The following is an 18,735-nucleotide window of genomic DNA, read 5'->3' as shown; positions in this document are numbered from 1 at the left end:
TAGCATAGTGCTTTGCAATAAAATGAATGCGCTTTAAAATGAAGTGTATAAAATTATATTATATTTATTTTATCATACAATTTTATTAAATACAAACTCCTAACATTTCAAATATTATCTCAACTAAATAGCGGGTTATTTTCATAGTCCATTATTGATTTTTGTCATTACAATTCTTGCCAGATACAGAATTGAAAGTGGACGGAGTTCGTGTATAAATCGTAGTCTCCTAAGACAAATGATTAGTAAGAGAAGGAAAAGGATGTGAGCAGGATGTGTTATGTGTAGCAGAGCGCGCCACTAACACAGAGGCGGTCTTCACAAGGTAACCATTCAAGAAAGCTAGCGACAACGTCGATGAGCGAACAATTGACAAGAAAAAGAAGAATTGGCTCACTCATCAGACAACAGTTTTGGGATAAGCACGCATGCTAATATGGTGGGCATTGTTGTTAAAGTCAAGGTCGCGACAGCGTGAATGATAACAGAAAAAATTTTAAGGAAGGGGGATGAGTGGCATTTATGAAAGTGTTAAGAAGTGCTAGAAGTCACAACTTTATTAGAAAGGATTTTGATCGAGATGTTGTCATGTGAAATTTAATTATATCTTGATGATATTTAAACTAATAAGGTTAATAAATGCTTCATAGTATGCATAGGCAAATAACAAGAAGTTGGCCATTTACCATGTCACATCTTAAATTCTGTGGACTGACTGGTTATTTGCACTCCAATTAATCCGAACATGCATGGCACATAGCAGCAGCAGCATCAATATAATTCGAGTCTTTTACCTGTATACCCTTACGAAAGTTGGTGTCCACCTCTATGCCCCTAAAAAGTTTGTTCGCACCTGTGCGCCCTCACATTATTTTCGTGTGACCTCTGTGCCCTTGTGGACGGAATCAAGGGTAACAGTCACTGACGGAGGTGGAGAAAGGCTTCCTTGCCCTTTTGTGGGAGAGGCGCTGGACAGAGATAGAAATGTCTGTGCACGGGCCCTTTCGTCCTTCGCGCCCATCACCAACTGCCCAGTTCCGTGCCGCGCGGAGTAGGGCCGCGCCATGCCACAAAGCTTGGCCGCCGGCACCATGGAACCGCCTAGGCTGCCGCTGCCATGGCGATGCATAGGAAGGGGTAGATCTCGGAGCGCGACGGCGAGGAGGAGGGAGGAGGGAAAATGGCCGGCAGAGCTCGAGCTTGAGGGAGACGACGCCTCGGCCGGCCCCGCTCCTGCTCTACCGCCGCGCCCGGAGAGGCTGCTCCCCGCCATAGCCCCGCGCGGGCACCCGTCATGGCCGCCGGCCAGGAAGGAGGAGGAGGAGGAGGAGGGCGCGCCAAATCGGGCCGCGACAGAACTCGAGGAGGGGTGCCGCAACTGAAGGAAACAAGGAGGTGGTGGCGCAGCCCGCACCGGGGGCAGGGAGCGGCGTGGCCTGACAACGTGCAGATCCGGCCGGCAGGGCACCGCCGCGCCATGGCTTCCGTGAAGCGGGCCACCGGTAGGGGCCGCCCCGCCATGGCCACCGCGTCCGCGGCGCGGGCCGCCGGCGGAGGCCGCCCCGCCATGGCCACGCCGCCCGCTCGACACCATGGCCACTGGGCGGCAGGGTGCGCGCGTAGGCCATGTGGGGGCGGCGGGCGCGTGCGGGGGGCGTGCAACGCGCGGCCATGGCCTCCGCCGCAGCGCCTGCCTCAGCCACCCCGACGCGCGCAGAGCTCCGCATGGAGGATGGGCAGGCGTCGGCGCGGGGAACTGGCGGGGCCTTGCGGGGCCGGCCGGCGCAGCTGGGCTGGCAGCCGAAGGGGGAGGCAGCGGGGGTGAGGGCCGCCGGCGGTAGAGGGATGAGGAGGCGGCAGGGGATTTGGGTGGGGGGACAGGCGGGTTTGCGCCACGGGCTGGGTAAATGCACTGCTCATCTGATCCCACTCACAAGGGCAACTTGGTCTTTTTTTCTGCTCGGTCCCACCTGTCAGAGCTTCTTTACCGTTAAGTTCTAACAGAAGAGCATAGGGGTCACATGAAAAAAATGTGAGGGCATACAAGTGCGAACAAACTTTTTAGAGGCATAGAGGTCGACACCAACTTTCATAAGGGCATACACATAAAAGACTCATATAATTCACCACCAAAATGAATGAAGAAGAAAACAAATAAAAAATATAGAGTTAAATACACCAACAATCCTCGAACTTGTCCTCAGGTGCCACTTAGGTCCACGAACTCGTAAAATCGAAATCCGACACCCTAAACTTGTTAAGTTGTGCCACTTAGATCCATAATCCTTCAAGGGGCATGAATATATGCAAAAAAATCCTTGAATTTTACCGTCTTCTGTATCTATATCCTCAAAAGCATCGTGTCTAGCGTGCAGCGGGGCCCTGCTCCTCCCCGCGCGCCACCTCCGGCGCCATGAACGCCAGCATGCCGCTGAGGGACATGTCCGCGGTGTACGCCCAGACGGTGCGCTCGTCCAGCCGCCCGCCGCCGCTCCTGGCCGCGAGCACGCCGCCGCTTCCTCTGTCGGGGGCTCCGCCTGCGGACAGCCTGACCACCCACTGCCGCTCCGCCCCGCCAGCGCGCTGCCGACCCACCGCCGCCGCCGCGAGGAGCTCGAGCCGCTGGATGCCTGGATATGGCCGCCCCGCGGAGAGGGAGGGAGCCTCTTGCCGGAGCTGCCTCCCGCGCGGCCGCGCCATGGGAACACCTGCTGCCCGCGGCTGCACTGTACTCCAGCGGCGCGAATCCAACGCAGGGGAAGGAGGCTCGAGAGAGCTATGATCCGGCGTAGGGGAAGGAGGCGCTCGCTGGATTGCTGGCCACACCGCCGTCCCCTGCTCCTCCTCTGCCGCCACAAGCCCTGCAACGCCGGCCGCGAGCCCCTACACCGCCGGATGTGGCGGCGGCCACCGAAGCTCGCGAGGAGGGGCTAGCCACCCGCCGCCGCAGTAGCTCGCCGCCGCTAGGGCCGAACCGAGGTGGAGGAGATAGGGCGGAAGGCAGGGGCGCCGGCGTGGAGCCGCCGCGTGCTCCGCCCGCTCCTCCCTCCCGCGGCGGAGAGGGCCGGAGCCCCTGAAGGACGACGGCCGGGCCCCTGCTTGCTAGATCTCGACGACCATCGTGCGCGCGCCGCCCTCGTCTCCATTCCTTCCCTTCCAGCCGCCATAGGAGGGCCGGAGCTGGGGCATAGCGTGGACGGCGCCGTCGCTCGCAGGCGTCCGCCAGTGAGGGAGCATGAATGGGGGGGTGCAGCGGCTCGCCGCCGGGGCAGGGAGGGCGGTGCGTCGAGCAGGGACGGGGAGGGAGGAGAATGGAGGAGGGGAGTGATGGGGTGGAGGTAGAAGATAGCAACTTTGGAGGATTTTTTTGCATATGTTCATACCACGTGGCGTCATGTAAAAAGGTATGGACCAAAGTGGCACAACTTAACAAGTTCAGAGTGCCAGATTTCGGTTTTGCGAGTTCGTGAACCTAAGTAGCACCTCAGAACATGTTCGAGCGCCGCGGGTGTATTTAACTCAAAAATATATAAGCATATTCAGTGTGCATGCAGTATGTAGCTCTGATTTTTAATTTGCACTTTCCCTTCCGATCCGATCCCCATGCTAGCTACTGATGCAATAATCAAAGAGAAGGATGGTTTCAAATGGAGATTTACAGGGATTTATGGAGAATCTAGAAGTGAGGCGAAGGATAATACTTGGCGAATGTTACGTGAGCTAAAAGGCCAGTTTAATTTGCCATGGTTATGCTGTGGGGATTTCAATGAGATCTTGTTCAGCTATGAGAAGGAAGGCGGCCCTCCACGGGCTGAGGCTTGTATGCAGAAATTTCGACAAGCTTTGGAAGATTGTGAACTGCATGACCTTGGTTTTGTGGGGGATGCTTTTACTTGGAGAAACCACCATGTTTCAGCTTCGAGTTTCATAAAGGAAAGGCTTGATAGGGCTGTAGCGAATGGGGAATGGAGAGCTCGTTTTCCACTAGTTACGGTGGTGAATGGAGACCCTAGACATTCTGATCATCGGCCTATTATTGTGGAGTTGGGAGAGAATAACTCAGGTCGAAAATATAATTCAGGGAATGTTTCACGCAAATTTGAAGCTAGATGGCTAGAGGAAGAAGAATGTAGTGCTCAGGTGGAAGAGGCCTGGTGCCAAGTTTTGGGAGAAGGGGAAGCTGACATGATGGAATTTCAAAGAAAATTGTTGAGTGAGCTTTGGTCTTGGGATAAGGAGGTTCTGGGTGAATTGGAAAGAAGAATAAAGAATGCAAAGAGGGAATTGGAGAGATGTAGGAGGAGAAGTATAAGCCAAGAGCAAGTGAACCGGGAACATATTTTGCGGTACAAGCTCGAACACTTCCAGGATCAACTTCATGTTTATTGGAAGCAACGAGCCCACACCGCGTGGTTAACTAAGGGAGACCGGAACACAAAATTTTTTCATGCTTATGCTTCTGAGAGGAAGAGAAGGAATTACATAAAGAAATTGAAGGACGATGCTGGGGGAGAGGTTCAAGAAAGACATCTGAGGCAGTTTATTTCTAATCAGTATCAAAGTCTCTTCTTGTCTCATGCAGGTGGTCTCGAGGATAATGTTCTACAGTGTGTTCAGAGACGAGTCACACAAGAAATGAATGAATCACTCCTTGCACCTTTCTCGGGCGATGAGGTGTGGGCTGCACTAGAAAGTATTGGTGATTTGAAAGCACCGGGACCTGATGGGATGCCATCGGTCTTTTACAAACGTTTCTGGAACCTAGTGGGGGAGAAGGTGAAAAGGGAGGTCCTAGATTTTTTGAATGGAGGAAATATGCCACAGGGCTGGAATGATACAGTGATTGTCCTTATCCCCAAGACAAAACAACCTGAGAGGTTAAAAGATCTGAGGCCAATAAGTTTATGTAATGTTCTCTATAAGCTCATTTCTAAAGTTCTTTCAAATAGATTAAAATCCATATTGCCGGATATTATTTCTCCCTCACAGAGCGCCTTTGTTCCAGGCCGGATGATTACAGATAATATTTTGTTGGCATATGAAATCACTCATCACTTAAACTCAAGAAGGAGAGGATCGGAGGGTCTGGCTGCCATAAAGCTTGATATGAGTAAGGCGTATGACCGGGTTGAATGGCCGTTCCTGGAAAAAATGATGAGGAAGCTGGGTTTTCAGGAAAGATGGATTAATCTGATTATGCAATGTGTCACAACAGTGTGTTATCGAATAAAGGTGAATGGTGAGTACACTGATAGTTTTTTTCCCCAAAGGGGTTTGCGTCAGGGTGACCCACTATCACCTTACCTTTTTATTCTATGTGCAGAAGGTTTTTCAGCTCTACTGCAACATGCTGAATCTGTAGGCAATATTGAAGGCATTAAAGTATGTCCAGGTGCTCCAGTGGTAAATCATTTATTTTTTGCTGATGATTCTCTGATTTTAATGAAAGCTAGGGAGGCTGATGCTCTTTTTCTCAAGCAGATGCTTAGAACATATGAGTTGGCCTCAGGTCAAGTCATTAATAAAGACAAATCATCAGTTTTATTTAGCCCAAATACCAGTAACTACACAAGACAGCAAATGAGAGCAATCCTTTCAATTAATCAAGAAGCAAAGAGCGAGAAATATCTTGGGCTACCAGTGACTGTGGGCAGATCTAGGAAAAAAACTTTTGAATATATCAAGCAAAGGATCTGGGTGCGTATTCAAGGATGGCAGGAGAAGTTACTCTCAAAGGCGGGAAAGGAAATTTTAGTGAAAGCAGTGGCACAAGCTATCCCGACATATGCGATGTCCTGCTTTGACTTGACAAAAGGTTTATGTGATGAGCTGAATTCCATTATTGGCCGATATTGGTGGAGCCAGCAAGACAAAGTGAACAAGATTCATTGGCTTGCCTGGGAGCTGTTAACTAGATCAAAGAAAAAAGGAGGTTTGGGCTTTCGTGATTTGCACCTTTTTAATCTGGCAATGCTTGCTCGTCAGGCTTGGCGGTTGTTAATGGACACAAATAATCTTTGTGCTCAAGTTCTGAAAGCGAAGTATTTTCCAAATTCTAGTATATTGCAATGTAAAGCGCGAGGGGGAATTTCCTACTCTTGGAGGAGCATTTTGAAGGGTGTCCAGCTACTCAAGAAAGGAATAATTTGGCGTATTGGAAGTGGTACTGATACATATATTTGGAAAGATCCATGGATTCCCCGAGGATATACAAGAAGACCTATTACGCCCAAAGGTTCATCATTGCTAATCAGAGTTTCAGAACTAATTGATCCTGCCACTGGAACATGGGATGAACTGCTGATAAGGGATACTTTCTGGCCGGAGGATGCGGAAGTGATATTGACAATCCCTACAAATGAGGACTTTAAGGATATGCCAGCTTGGCATTTTGATTCCAAAGGAATCTTTTCAGTGAAGTCAGCATACAAGCTTGCGGTGCAAATCCGAGATCAAGAATTAGGCCAAGATGCCTCCCCTTCATCAGTATGTCCTGATGCTATTTCCAAATGGCAAAAAATATGGCAACTGAAGCTTCCTCATAAGATTAATATGTTTATTTGGCGAATGGCTCATAACAGTTTGCCTGTCAAACGGAATATTGTTAGAAGAGGAATAAAGATTGATACGCTTTGTCCTGTGTGCAAACGGTTTGATGAAGATTGTGGCCATTTGTTTTTCAAGTGCAAAAAAGCGAAGGAGTGTTGGCAGGCTATGAATCTAGAGCATGTAAGGGCTGAGCTGGAGCTTTGTAGTTCTGGTGAAGAAACAATCATGAAAATTCTGAACCTCCAACAGAGTGTGCAAAATAGAGTTTTTATTTGGCTCTGGAGATGGTGGTCTGCAAGAAATAAAGCTAATGCTGGTGAGAAGATGGCCACAATAGCTGAAATCAATAGCTCTGTATCCTTCCACCTCATGAAAATAGAGAAGCTGGTCACTACATGCATGAACAATTCAAAAAATCCCTCTGTTAAATGGAAGCCTCCACCATCAGAGTTTTACAAGATCAATGTTGATGCCTCTTTTTATGAAAATTCAAACCAGGGTGGATGGGGCTTCGTGGTGCGGGATTGCGATGGAACGTTTCTGGAAGGTGGAGCAGGAAGAATCTTTCGGGCCGCTAGTGCCTTGCAAGCTGAAGCCTTGGGGATTTTGAAGAGCCTTGTGCGTGTTGCTGATCTGGGAATGACTAGGATTATTCTTGAGACAGATTCAACTATTGCCGGGAAGGCTATCACATCTAATGATTTCGACAGAAGTATAAATGGATTTCTGTTTATGCAGATTAGGGAGTTCATGGCATCTAACTTTGTTCATTGTATTGTTAATGTATGCCCTAGATCATGTAATGCTGTAGCGGACAGTTTGGCTGGCTTCGGTTGTACTTTAGAGGGAGATTCATGCATATATATGAGTCACCCTCCAGACTTTGTATCTGTACTGGTTTCCGGTGAACAACCTGAAACCAGGGTTTAATGAATCATGTTATTACCTGGTCAAAAAAAAAAGCTACTACTGTAGTTTCCTTCTCCATGAGGTGATGCGGACAAGGTACCTTGCCATACTGATACCGAGTCGGATTGGTTGCTTTTGGACTCCATCTAATTTGCCTACATCGACGGATTGTGCGGCGATCATATCCAGGACGACAGTACTAGTCACAGTCAGCCAGCTCTTCCTGAGTTCTCACACACCCACCACCATCCACCTGCTCTGTATCTACTTCTTCCTTATCCGTGTATACACAAATTGATTGAGCAATTGTACGCGGCCACTATTCAATACAAAAAATGGTAGATGCCCAAAATTTAGCCCCAACTAAGAGTTCTCAAGAGTTATTTAATACGATAATAATAATTATGGTATTTTCAGGACACAGGAATTTGCGTTCAAGCTGAAAAATTTCAGCTCAAGTCGCCTGTCGACGTAAGAATCTGCTTGGTCTTGTCAGATGAAAACCTGTATCAGAAGGTCTTCGATCAGTTCATCGAAGAAGGCACGTTCAATCTTCCTCCCAACAACATAGGCATCCTCGTACAAAACCTCAGCCCATGCCGAATTCCGGATTTCATACGCCACCATGCTATCTATTGTCCGCATCTCCTGCATTTGGGGATTCCTTAGTATTTGCACCTGAAATTTGAGAGAAGCAGAGCTCTGGTCAAAAAAGATGATTCACTATACAACATGCATGTCGATTGTTTTCGTCGAGATCACTGACCTGCTGCCACACATCATGTACCAGCCTCCTCCCTCTCGACGCACCCGTACTGTCAATGACCCATTGCCGCAGCGAGGAACCGGTTCTCGCACCCTGAACCAAGCTCACCAGTGCTTCGTTGGCAAGGTCGAACAGCATCCTGTGATCCGTCGCGTTTCCCCCAGCGTCGCTGTACATGCCAATGCAGGAGTAGTAGTACATGTCCTCTACCTCCTCGAAGATGTCATCGCAGATCGGTCTCGCCATCGAGTCCACCCTGGCAGTGGCCTTGTTGTCCAGTGACCCATCGTCGTATAAGCCAGCGGCAACAAGGACCTCTCTGATGTAGGCCTTGTCAAGGTTGCAGGCTGTTTCAACACTCATTTCTGTCCTGTATGACAATTCACTGGCAGGCGCCTCAAATTCTGACAGACATTGTGGGCTCAGTTCTGCAAAAAGATCATTAGCTTCAAAAGCTGTAATAAAGTTTTCAAACAAAATGTAGTAGCATACACATATAACTGTCTGTTTGTGGTTTAATTTACAGCCTTGAAGCCTGTCGTACCTGGCAAGGTGCAGTCGTTGAAGAAATGGCGGCAACTGTGGCCTACAACCTCCAGTGGGGACACTGGGCTAGGAGGCAGCTCGGTGGGATTAGCCTAACAGCAAGCCAAAAGCAACAGAATTTCAATCAGTCCACTTTCTCTGGGTGGAACAGTCACAGTTCCTACCAAGCAAGGGGTATTTACTTGCCTGTGCAACCTTGAACAGGTTGAAAGTTTCAGGAGGCGAAGGCGTCGTGCCAATAGCCATCTGAGGGTGGAGCTCCCCAAGAGACGTCTTTTTCGACCAATGCGTCCTCCTCCTGAACAGATTCCTTCTAAGGCTGAAGCTGTTCCTCAGGTTTGAGACCGTCCCCCTGATGAAGCCCAAAGTAGCATTTCTCTTGCTTGTCATCGATGCAGCACCTTCAGAAGCTATGTCTGAAGCTTCATGCGTGGCGCTCCTCACACTGCCATCCCCAAACAGCTTGCCTATTGAGAACCCCAACTCCGGTGCAGAGAAGGATCGGAATAGTGCCCGTGCTGGCGACACACGGTCATCCTTGTGCTTCATCAGGCACTCGCTCCTGAAACTTTGCTCGCCAAGGCCATCATCAATGCCTGACGGAGATACATCTGCCAACGACCTGACCCTTTCTCTACTTGCGATCGAGCAGGAGCTCAGTGATTCTTCATCGTCCTTATTCGGTGATGATACTGTTTCGGTTATTGATGTGACACTCTTGAGCCTGTGAGCAAGGATGTTCCTCGCGACTATCCTGACATGCTCCGGAGATGCATTTTTTGTAGTAGCTTCCTTGCGCTTGCGGTCGCTTCTGAAACCGCGGCGAAAGGACTCTGACCGGAAAAGTCTTTTACCATGGTCCTTGGCGACAGTTTCTTCGGTCTGCCTTGCCAAGTCGCGAGAGATTTGCGTCGCCTCAGTTCCCCAACAAGTTGTCGTGTTGAGCTCAGTCGTAGCGTTCGCTTTGAGCTCTTTCTGAAGCATCTCCCTTACCTCCTGAAGAAACCTGCTCATGTTGCCATCCCTCTTCACCTTTGGCAAACCAAACAACGGTTCTTCACCATCAGAAGTACTAGTCTTGAGGAGAACTATCGGCGTCCGTGACCCCAACTCTTCATCAGTTGCGCTGTGGTCATGTCCATCCTTGCCTGCCTCAAAATCTCCGGATTTTTCTGATGCTGCAGCACAGGGACTTGCTCTCAGTACTGTGATGGCCTTGTCGTCATGCTTCGGTTCAGCTGCGGTTGCAACCTTACTAGCCGCGCTCTCCGGGTCACTTTCTTGCACAACATTTTTCAGTGAATTCTCATTCTCCATTGCCTTGCTGTTTGCAAAACCATATCTTGCCATCTTTTGCTTGCACAGGTTCTCCTGTGCGATCATCTGAAAGCACCTACTAGTTTCCCGATCCTTGCTACGAGTAATCCCAAACGCTGCAACAGTAGCTGAACAATCGTCCAGTGCTTTGGATGTCTGCCATGCCTGGAAATCCTGCTTGATCTTCTGAAGCAGATCCTCCTGGGGATGACGACGCTGGCGCGAGCGTGATCTTCCGGGCAGCCTCGTCTTCTTGAGGCAATGCCTGGAACCGGAATCTCCTCCATTCCGGCTGCGGTACGAGTAGGACAGCAGACTGCACTTGGCTTGCTTGAATGGCGCGGATCGAGGCGAGACGTCCTTGATTTCAGCAGGTGTTGGTTTGAGGCTGCTGGTTGGCTGCGCATGCGGTTGGGTGATTGCTGCAATGCTGCTGCAGGCTTTGGTGGCGGCGTCGGGATGGCGTCGACGCCCATGAGCCGAGCAATGACATTGCTGGGCGGCTGGATGGGTATCTCTCTGTAGGTCATCACCTTCTCCGCAGTGCGTCCTCTGCTGTTATGAAAATTGCTCCGTCTGGATGGCTTATTAGTATTACGACTCATCATCTGCAATCTGCATGGTAACGTGAGGATTATATGTTGTCTGCAGTATGTTACGTGGCTAGTTCATAACTGGAAAAACATCCGCCGGGAAGATAGCCGGACGGCGACGGTTAATTAAACTGGGATTTGATCTAGACTGGGGAGATGAATTGGGGATTGAGACTAGATTGATTTCTCATAATTCTTGCCTCCCTCGATTGATACATCTTCTCTCTTTATATAGAGAGATTTACTTAACCCCTAAGTAACTTATCCCTAACCAACAAACCTAGAGGGCTGGCGGCGCTACAGTACCTTGGCCCAAATGGCCCAATAAGCCCAGCTGACTATCCATGACACTACTCCCCTCTTTCGGAGCAGCTCGCCCACGAGCTGCAGTGGAACTATCGCCGATCGAGGACTTGACTTGATCCAACGCGAACTTATCACACCTAAAAAAAATAAGCCTTTTACATCTTGGCTTATTTTTTTATTTTCGACTACGACACAAACTAATTTTAAAGACTTGATTTGTGGAGCTCTCTCAAATTTAGGAGGACCCCATCCTGATGCACGAAGAGATAGAATGTTGAAGCAACTGTCGTGACATCTAGTGAAGACCAGCTGCGCCGTCTCCCGCCACATGAGCACGTCATCCCCTAGGTGCTGTATATGTACGTGGAAACCATCTCCTTGATCCCACCGAAACAGCAAACTTGTGGCCTGCACGTGAACTGCTGTGTCATGGAATATGCGGCAGCCCACCGGCCAAACAATAACTGTTTTGGCCCACCACAAGCCCAACTCCGGTGCTCGGCATCTCTCCACAGGTGACACAAGCTCCGTCACCACGTTCAGCGCTGCAATCTGCGCCATAGATGGTGCTGGCCGCTGAGGATTAGAAACCAGCAAGGCGAAGTGGAAAGTCGGTGGCAAGCGATGGCTCGAAGAAGCTCTCCACGGCTGCCAGCGAAGGTGACCCCGCAGCGGCCATCGGTGGTAGCGGCCTCGGGGCGGCCGGCGTCGCACGCCTGTAGGCGGCGGACTGCAGAGGCGGCCTTTCTGTGGCCTGTGCTGTGAGCGCCGTGGGCGGCCGGTTCGCGGCCGTATGGACCTAGCCGATTGCTCCTTCCGCATAGCGAAGCCGAGAAACAATCGCCCCACGCGGACGTGGAAGGACGTATGTGGCGGCGGCGGTGGCCGATGATGCAGCAGCAGCGGCGCCCCCATTAGGCCATCACCCGCAGACACTTTTTGCTTTGCTGACGAAGACTCAGCAGAGCGGTCGCCGGATTCCAACCGCTTCACCGCGACACTGACGGATTGGAGTTGATCGCCCACATCTCGCACGCTCTTTTGCAAGTCTGCAATCTTGCCAGGCAGGGCCGCCAAATCGGCAGCACTTGGGGCCAGCGGCGCCAAGGTCTCCATGGTGGAGTTCATCTGAGTCATTGTTGCCTTCGTGTCTTCCAGCGCCTTCAACAGGGAATCCATGGTGGCCATGGATGGAGGACTTGAGCAATCTGATACCAGTTGTTATGTGGCTAGTTCATAACTGGATAAACATCCGCCGGGAAGATAGCCGGACGGCGACGGCTAATTAGACTGGGATTGGATCTAGACTGGGGAGATGAATTGGGGATTGAGACTAGATTGATTTCTCATAATTCTTGCCTCCCTCAATTGATACATCTTCTCTCTTTATATAGAGAGACTTACTTAACCCCTAAGTAATTTATCCCTAACCAACAAACCCTAGAGGGCTGGCGGCGCTGCAGTACCGCGCCGGGCTACAGTACCTAGGCCCAAATGGCCCAATAAGCCCAGTTGACTACCCATGACAAGTATGAAATTGAAGCAGAAAGTTTTGCAGGACTGAAGAATGACATGTAACTAGAAAAGAACACCCTGTAAATTCGTTTCTAGTTACGGAGTATTACTCCGTGCATAGCAAAATCGATGTATCTAGAAAAGTCAAAGCAACTAATAATTTAGGACAAAAGGAGTAGCAATGCTGCCTGCCTTTACATGAAGGGGGGAAAAATAAAGACATTGCGTGAGCTGTCCTTGCGGGAACAAGTTTGCAAATTATAGCATTTGTTTTCTATTTTGTGGGGATAGCTTGGGGGCGGTTCCTGCTGCTACAAAGGATGTCTGAATTCTCATGTTGTATAGGTACGCAATACCATAGCAGACGAACAGTTTTGTGTCAGAATGAGATATATAGAATTATAGATACTGTAACAAGAAAAAACACTACAATGAACCGGAAGGAAGAACATGCATGAGATCACGGCAGTGCTTGAATTGAACAGAACAGAACAGGTGAGGTGAGATGAGATGAGGATGAGACAAACCTTGAGGGAGAGAAGAAGCAAACTGCACTGCAAACCTCTCCGCCTGCTTCTGCTCATGGGAATTAATTGCAGAAGGCAGCAGGCACAGACTAAGCAAGAGATGGAGTTGATGAATTGTTGGCGTCACGTCGAAATGAAAACGAAACCAACACAACAAATGGGGAGGACAGACAGGTAGTCGGACGCACGATTCCAGGAACTCGAAGAATACTTTAAATAAAAAAAATACAGTAAAGCCCCAGCGAGCAACAAAATCGCGACCTTTCACTTACGAAGTGAACGCACTACCACTATGCTACGAAGGCTGAGCTTGTTCAGGCTGATAATGAAACATATTTATTTTTGGTACCCTATGAACACAACGGTTACTCCGAGTCTTGAGTTACTACTTTACCAGCCCATTTGTTGGAATATGCGCAGAGCAGATTGAAAAATACCACAAATATCTACCAAGTACTCTAGATTGCGGACAGCCCCCGGCTGCCAGCCCCTCCACCACTTCCTCCCAACCTCGACGCTGCTTGAGCGTGCCAACGGAAGTCCGTGCGGTGCCCTCCTGTGTGGTTGCTTGTTATGTCTCGGCCCTTCCTATTCCGATGGCGCTGCTCTCTACTGCTGCTGGGCGGAGCTGGTCGTGCTAGTCCGGTTTCTTCAGATCCGGCGAGCACTTTGCCAGATCCATGGATCCCCAAGAGTTTTCATGGAGCGGCGACATCTACGGTGCCGGCGGCGGCACTGGCGTGGCTCCCTGTGGGGGTCCCGGTGGCTTGCGACGCAGAGCCCTGTGGTGGGGCCCGGCGACCTGCGGTGTGGCTCTCGTAGGGGTGGCCGGTGGCGCAACACCTCGGAATCATTCACCTCTGCTGACTCCAGACCGCACCGCCACCGTCGGAGCTCACTTGTGGGAGTCTCAGCGGCGCTGGGCCGTCGCCCCCCTCGGCGCCGCAGCTAGCGGTCGTGATGGTCCTCGGTGTTTCAAGTGCTGGTCGCTGCCTAGGGTGATGTGCAGTGGTGAATATGGTGGCGCTAGGTGAAAGCTTTGGCCAACGTGTGTTGGAGCCGACAACGGCGACACCCGAGGGTGTCGCAACTTTTGTTGGAAGTGTCGTCGAATGTGCCACCTCCTCAGAGAAAACTCTACTTAGGTAATCTAGGCGGGCGATGGCAGCGTGAAGCGTCGTATCCTCCCTGGTGGCGTCGCCTTGGAGTTCGCACATCATCCTAGTAGAGATCGGCTCAAGGGGAATGTTTCGGCACTCATGTGCAAATTGAAAAGGGCAAGCAACAGATCATCTGGACATCAACCTTCTAAGCAGGCGAGTGATATGAGGATTGATACCGCGTGAAAATATTGTAAGATTGAAGCGAGAATGAAGAAGAAGATTGAAGGTTAGTCTTTTAGGTTTCTTTTTTTTGCTTTATTGTTTTCTTTTCTTGTATTTGTGAAATCCCTCATTTGAGATCTAAAGTCTAAGAACTCTTGTAACTCTTTTAGCTATAGTCGTTCGCTTGTGAGCAAATGATCAAGGCCAGAACTCTTTCCATAATCTAAAAAAAGTAGTCTAGATTGTATAATGTGTTATGATTTGAGGTCCCGTTGTTTCCAACAGCATGCGGAAGATGTGATCCGTAAACCATTGGTTCGAGAAAGATATTTAAAGAAGAAAAAAAAGAATAGAATATGATGGATATTTTATTTGTATCGGGGAGTAGTACTACTACTAGGCAATAATACACACTCCGTAGTAGCCATGGATGCATGGTGAGTCGGTGATGGTGATGAAAGGATCGGAGGAGCAGAGCAAGGCGCTGAATCGGGGGCGTACAGTGGTACGTACTATCACGGAATCAGACGTCGCCATCACATTGGTTTCCGGCTGCAGTACGGCGACCCATTTCATTTCGGAACCTGGGATGAGCTGATTCGACCGTTGTAGCCGCCGTCGCCGTGGGTGGCTCGCTGCCTGCTCTGCTGCTGTCATTTTTCAACTGACAGGGCAGCAGAGGCCGGCGCAGAGCACATTGCTGCTGCCCTTCCCGACCCTAACGGACATGTCCAAACTTGAAAATTTTCAGGCATCGAGCAGCGCAAGCACATCTGCTGCTCTCATCTCGTCTGTTGTTGAGAGATAATAAATGTTTTTTTTTGAAAATTAACAATGGAAATAAATGTCTGAGAATCGAGTACGTACATTGGAGTATACCCTTGCGCTACAGCAGTGAAGCACACATAATAGTATCAATTTACAATGAACCACGATTACGATGGCCCTCTTATCTATGGTTACCATGATCGATATTCAGGCTATTCAATAAGCTAGGTACCATAGTTAGCATGATTTATTTCTTTGGTCCGTAATAAGTCTGTCAACCATCAAACATCATGTTCAAATATAAGATTACTATCAGCTGAATGACTAACCACATCACAACCATTCCATTCTCTGTGTCCTCAACAAAAACAGACAAACCAACCAACCAACCAATCACACAACATAGGGCACCAATCCAATCCGACCGTTTGAATCTCCAAACAGGGTAACCAGCCACCACTGCAAGTCAACAGCACACCAATCATTTGCCTTGCCGCCTCCATTCCATTCTGTACTTCCTTCACAAGGATTCAAAATGTAGTGTAGTGCCACCCATCCTGTGCCCTCACTCATGCACAAAGGATGTATCACCGAAACGGCAATTGAACACAACTGCAACTTTGCAAAGCAACGGCACCAAATTATAAGCCGCCCATAGTCAAAGCAATCATCAAGCAACAACACCAAGACAATGTGGCACTCAGAGAAAGGAAGGATATGGAGGACAACGATGATTACTTAATCTAACATTACCCAAACTGATATTATCACAATGTTAGCTGATGACAATGGAAACGGTAATCTAGGTACAAGCGGGTATTGCCGGTGTGCCCACCGTGCAAACACTAGCCCGCCGGTGGCGCCAACAAGGAGCGATATCCATTATAGGACAGACAAAAGTAAAACATCACGATGTGAAGTGAAACTGAATAATTCTAGTAGACTGGATAGGCTCCTTTTAATTCCCGACACAGGGCCTTTGCATTCTGGCACTCCATTGTTGAATGGAGCATCAACTTGACCTGAGCTTACTCGTCATCGTCTTCATCCTGCAAAATACACAATGGTTTTAAGCCTCAACAGGACAAATCATGCTTGTACTTGGATTGGCAGCTATACTTAAACTCTACCTAGAGAGTTTATATATACTACCCAGATCATTTAATCAAATACAGTGGTATCTATAGGAGCGACTTATATCTAAGATGTGCTGTAAAGTATTGGATGAACAAAATGAGGGGAAGCAGTTGAGAAACTTGCTAGGCAGCATCAATGGCAGACAGATGTATACCTCCTCACTACCCTCTTCATCATCCTCGTCGTTGACCTCAGACTTTGACTTGTCAGACTCCTCTTCATCCTCCTCCTCTTCCTCCTTGGCAGGAGCCTTCTTGGCAGCAGTGCTCTGACAAAGCCAAGACATGATTGGTTAGTACAGTACTGAATAATGAGCAGCAGGAACAAGAGTAGAAGCGAAGCGGAATCTGTATTATTTCTACCTCGCCCTTGTTGTAGGCCGCAATGGCCTTGTTGTACTCAAGCTTGAGTTTATTGGCCTTGGCTACATAAGGAGCCTTGTCCTGCAGTAATCCACAACCAAAATATTAATTAGAATCATCACAGGTTTGGTTGGGTCAAACCTAATCGAAGCGCAGCAACTACTAGTAGGTTAATGTAATGTGTAGATGAAGCTTACCGCTTCTGTCAGGGATTTCCACCTGTCGCCGGCAGCTTTCCCCACCTGAAAAAAAGTTCCACCGGGAGGATAGGAAAAATAATTAAGCACGAGGTCAAAGTTGCAATTATGTGTCATGTTTCTTTTATTATTTAAAAAAAAGAAAAAAGAAAAAAGATGTCCGCTTAAAGGAGAGGGAGTTGGTATTTTTAGAAACTTACCGCAGCAACAGACTTGTTTTTAGGGTTCTTCTCCTTGAACTCCTTGCGGAATTCCTCCCTAACCAAAAATAGATCAAACCACGACCCCAGAAAGAAAAAAAATAAGCGGCTGGGATGAGATGAATCTTGTCTCTCACATGAAGACGAAGAAGGCGCTGGGCGCCCTCTTGGGCTTGTTGGGGTCCTTGCCGGCCTTTCCCTTCCTGCCCTTGGCCGGCTTCTCCGCCCCCTTACTCTTCACCGCCAGCCTGAACGAAGCAACGAGGAGAACCGAGAAAAAAAGAGAGTCAAAAGCACGTCGCAACGCGTAGAAATCGAACTGTTTCGGTGGCCGCGGAACAGATCTGCCCGGAGACGATCGAAAAACAAGAGAGAGGCGTCGTGATTCTTACTTGGCATCGGCCTTGGCGGCGCCCTTGGATTTGGCCCCCTTCATGGCGGATTCCTGCGGAGACACCGATGAAGCGGTCAGATCCGTGCCAATCGGGCGGAGCGGCGACGATTCGACGGCGAATTGGGGGGCGGGGCGGCTCACCTGGACGCGGAGAGGGCAAGGCTGGCCTGGCCTTGGGAGGGGAAAGGGAGGAGGAGACAGAGAGAGGCGGGCGCAGAGGGCAGGGGATAAGAAGGAGGCGCGCCCCCGAGGGCATATCTGCGATTCCGCCCGTTTCCGGGGGCCCCAAGCCAACTCCTAATTTGAATTTTGGTACCGACGCCCGAGTTTTGTCACCCGGGCGGATCCACTCCACCCCGACGCGCGGGGGCCGGGCTGCGGTGGGCCCCGCCTGTCATACTGATCTCCGCGGCGCAGATTAGGGCTACCGGCGCCCGCGTGCAAGTGGTGGAGGGGGCTATTCGCGGTTGCTCCGAACCCGGGGGGGTTCCCCGCGAAACCGGCTGCGGCAGGGGCTTGCGCGGGATTTTGGAAAATTTCGGCCCGCGTGGAGCTGATATGTGCATGTGCCGCGCGGATCGCATGACAGGTGGGGACGCGGTACCCGGGCCCACGCGCTAGATATTTTCGGGGCGGGGGGCGCCACGTCACCGATCCGCGAGAGGGCGCCTGGTTGGCTTGCGCCCTTGTTGTGCTTCTCGCTGTGCTTTCTGCGACGCAAACCCGGGCCTGGTTTGCGGTTTGCCATTTCGTTTCCCGAGTTTGAAATCTCTCGGCTTTTTGCTGCTGCTGCTGCTTTGATGCCTCTGCGATTACTAGGTCCAGCTGTGTGTTTGTTCCCCTTCGACTCTTTTGCTGTTCAACCATGTTTCGTGTGATTTTCTTTTACCAACTTCTTTTCAAAAAAGATTTTCTTTAACCTACAGTGCACGCGCATTGTCCACTGCGATAATGTGGCACTGGCTGGCGCCTGCTTAGTACAAGAGTGCTGTTGCAGTATACTGTACTTAGTATGGAATGACCCTCCTTTACCTACAGCTGCAAAAAAGGTGGTGTTAGCCACAACCCACAAGTAGAGAGGAAAAAAAAGCCTCATTGCTGCCCATGATGATAAGACAAGGAATGACCAATCTGGAACACACAGAGATTTGTGGTACCATGTAAAAGGGTTCCGAAGGTCATTGCATCATAGTCCTTCTATATATGTACAAAAGGGGTAATGAATTCAGAATACAAAGTGAAAACAAGTGAAAAGGTCGAGTTCAACCTTGTGACGCGGGAGATACAACACCAACCGTACTAGGGTCATGTCCTTAGCAGTTAG

General features: G+C 49.7%; 1 protein-coding gene across 1 annotated transcript; it reads right to left on the bottom strand.

The window, feature by feature from the left end:
* Positions 1 to 15,839: 15,839 nt before the first annotated feature.
* On the bottom strand, positions 15,840 to 17,708 carry LOC120704553 (DNA-binding protein MNB1B). The gene is made up of 8 exons (XM_039988988.1): positions 17,553 to 17,708; positions 17,410 to 17,462; positions 17,155 to 17,265; positions 17,018 to 17,075; positions 16,818 to 16,862; positions 16,621 to 16,701; positions 16,413 to 16,526; positions 15,840 to 16,170 (listed from the first exon to the last, which is right to left on the bottom strand). Exons 2-8 carry the CDS (start codon positions 17,451 to 17,453, stop codon positions 16,150 to 16,152), a joined length of 474 nt encoding a protein of 157 aa, XP_039844922.1. The 5' UTR covers positions 17,454 to 17,462; positions 17,553 to 17,708; the 3' UTR covers positions 15,840 to 16,149.
* Positions 17,709 to 18,735: the final 1,027 nt, after the last annotated feature.

The sequence above is a fragment of the Panicum virgatum genome, chromosome 4K, assembly GCF_016808335.1.
Source record: "Panicum virgatum strain AP13 chromosome 4K, P.virgatum_v5, whole genome shotgun sequence".
Taxonomy (NCBI): domain Eukaryota; kingdom Viridiplantae; phylum Streptophyta; class Magnoliopsida; order Poales; family Poaceae; genus Panicum; species Panicum virgatum.
Note: the sequence above shows the minus strand (reverse complement) of the source record. Positions and strands in the feature narration are given on the sequence as shown.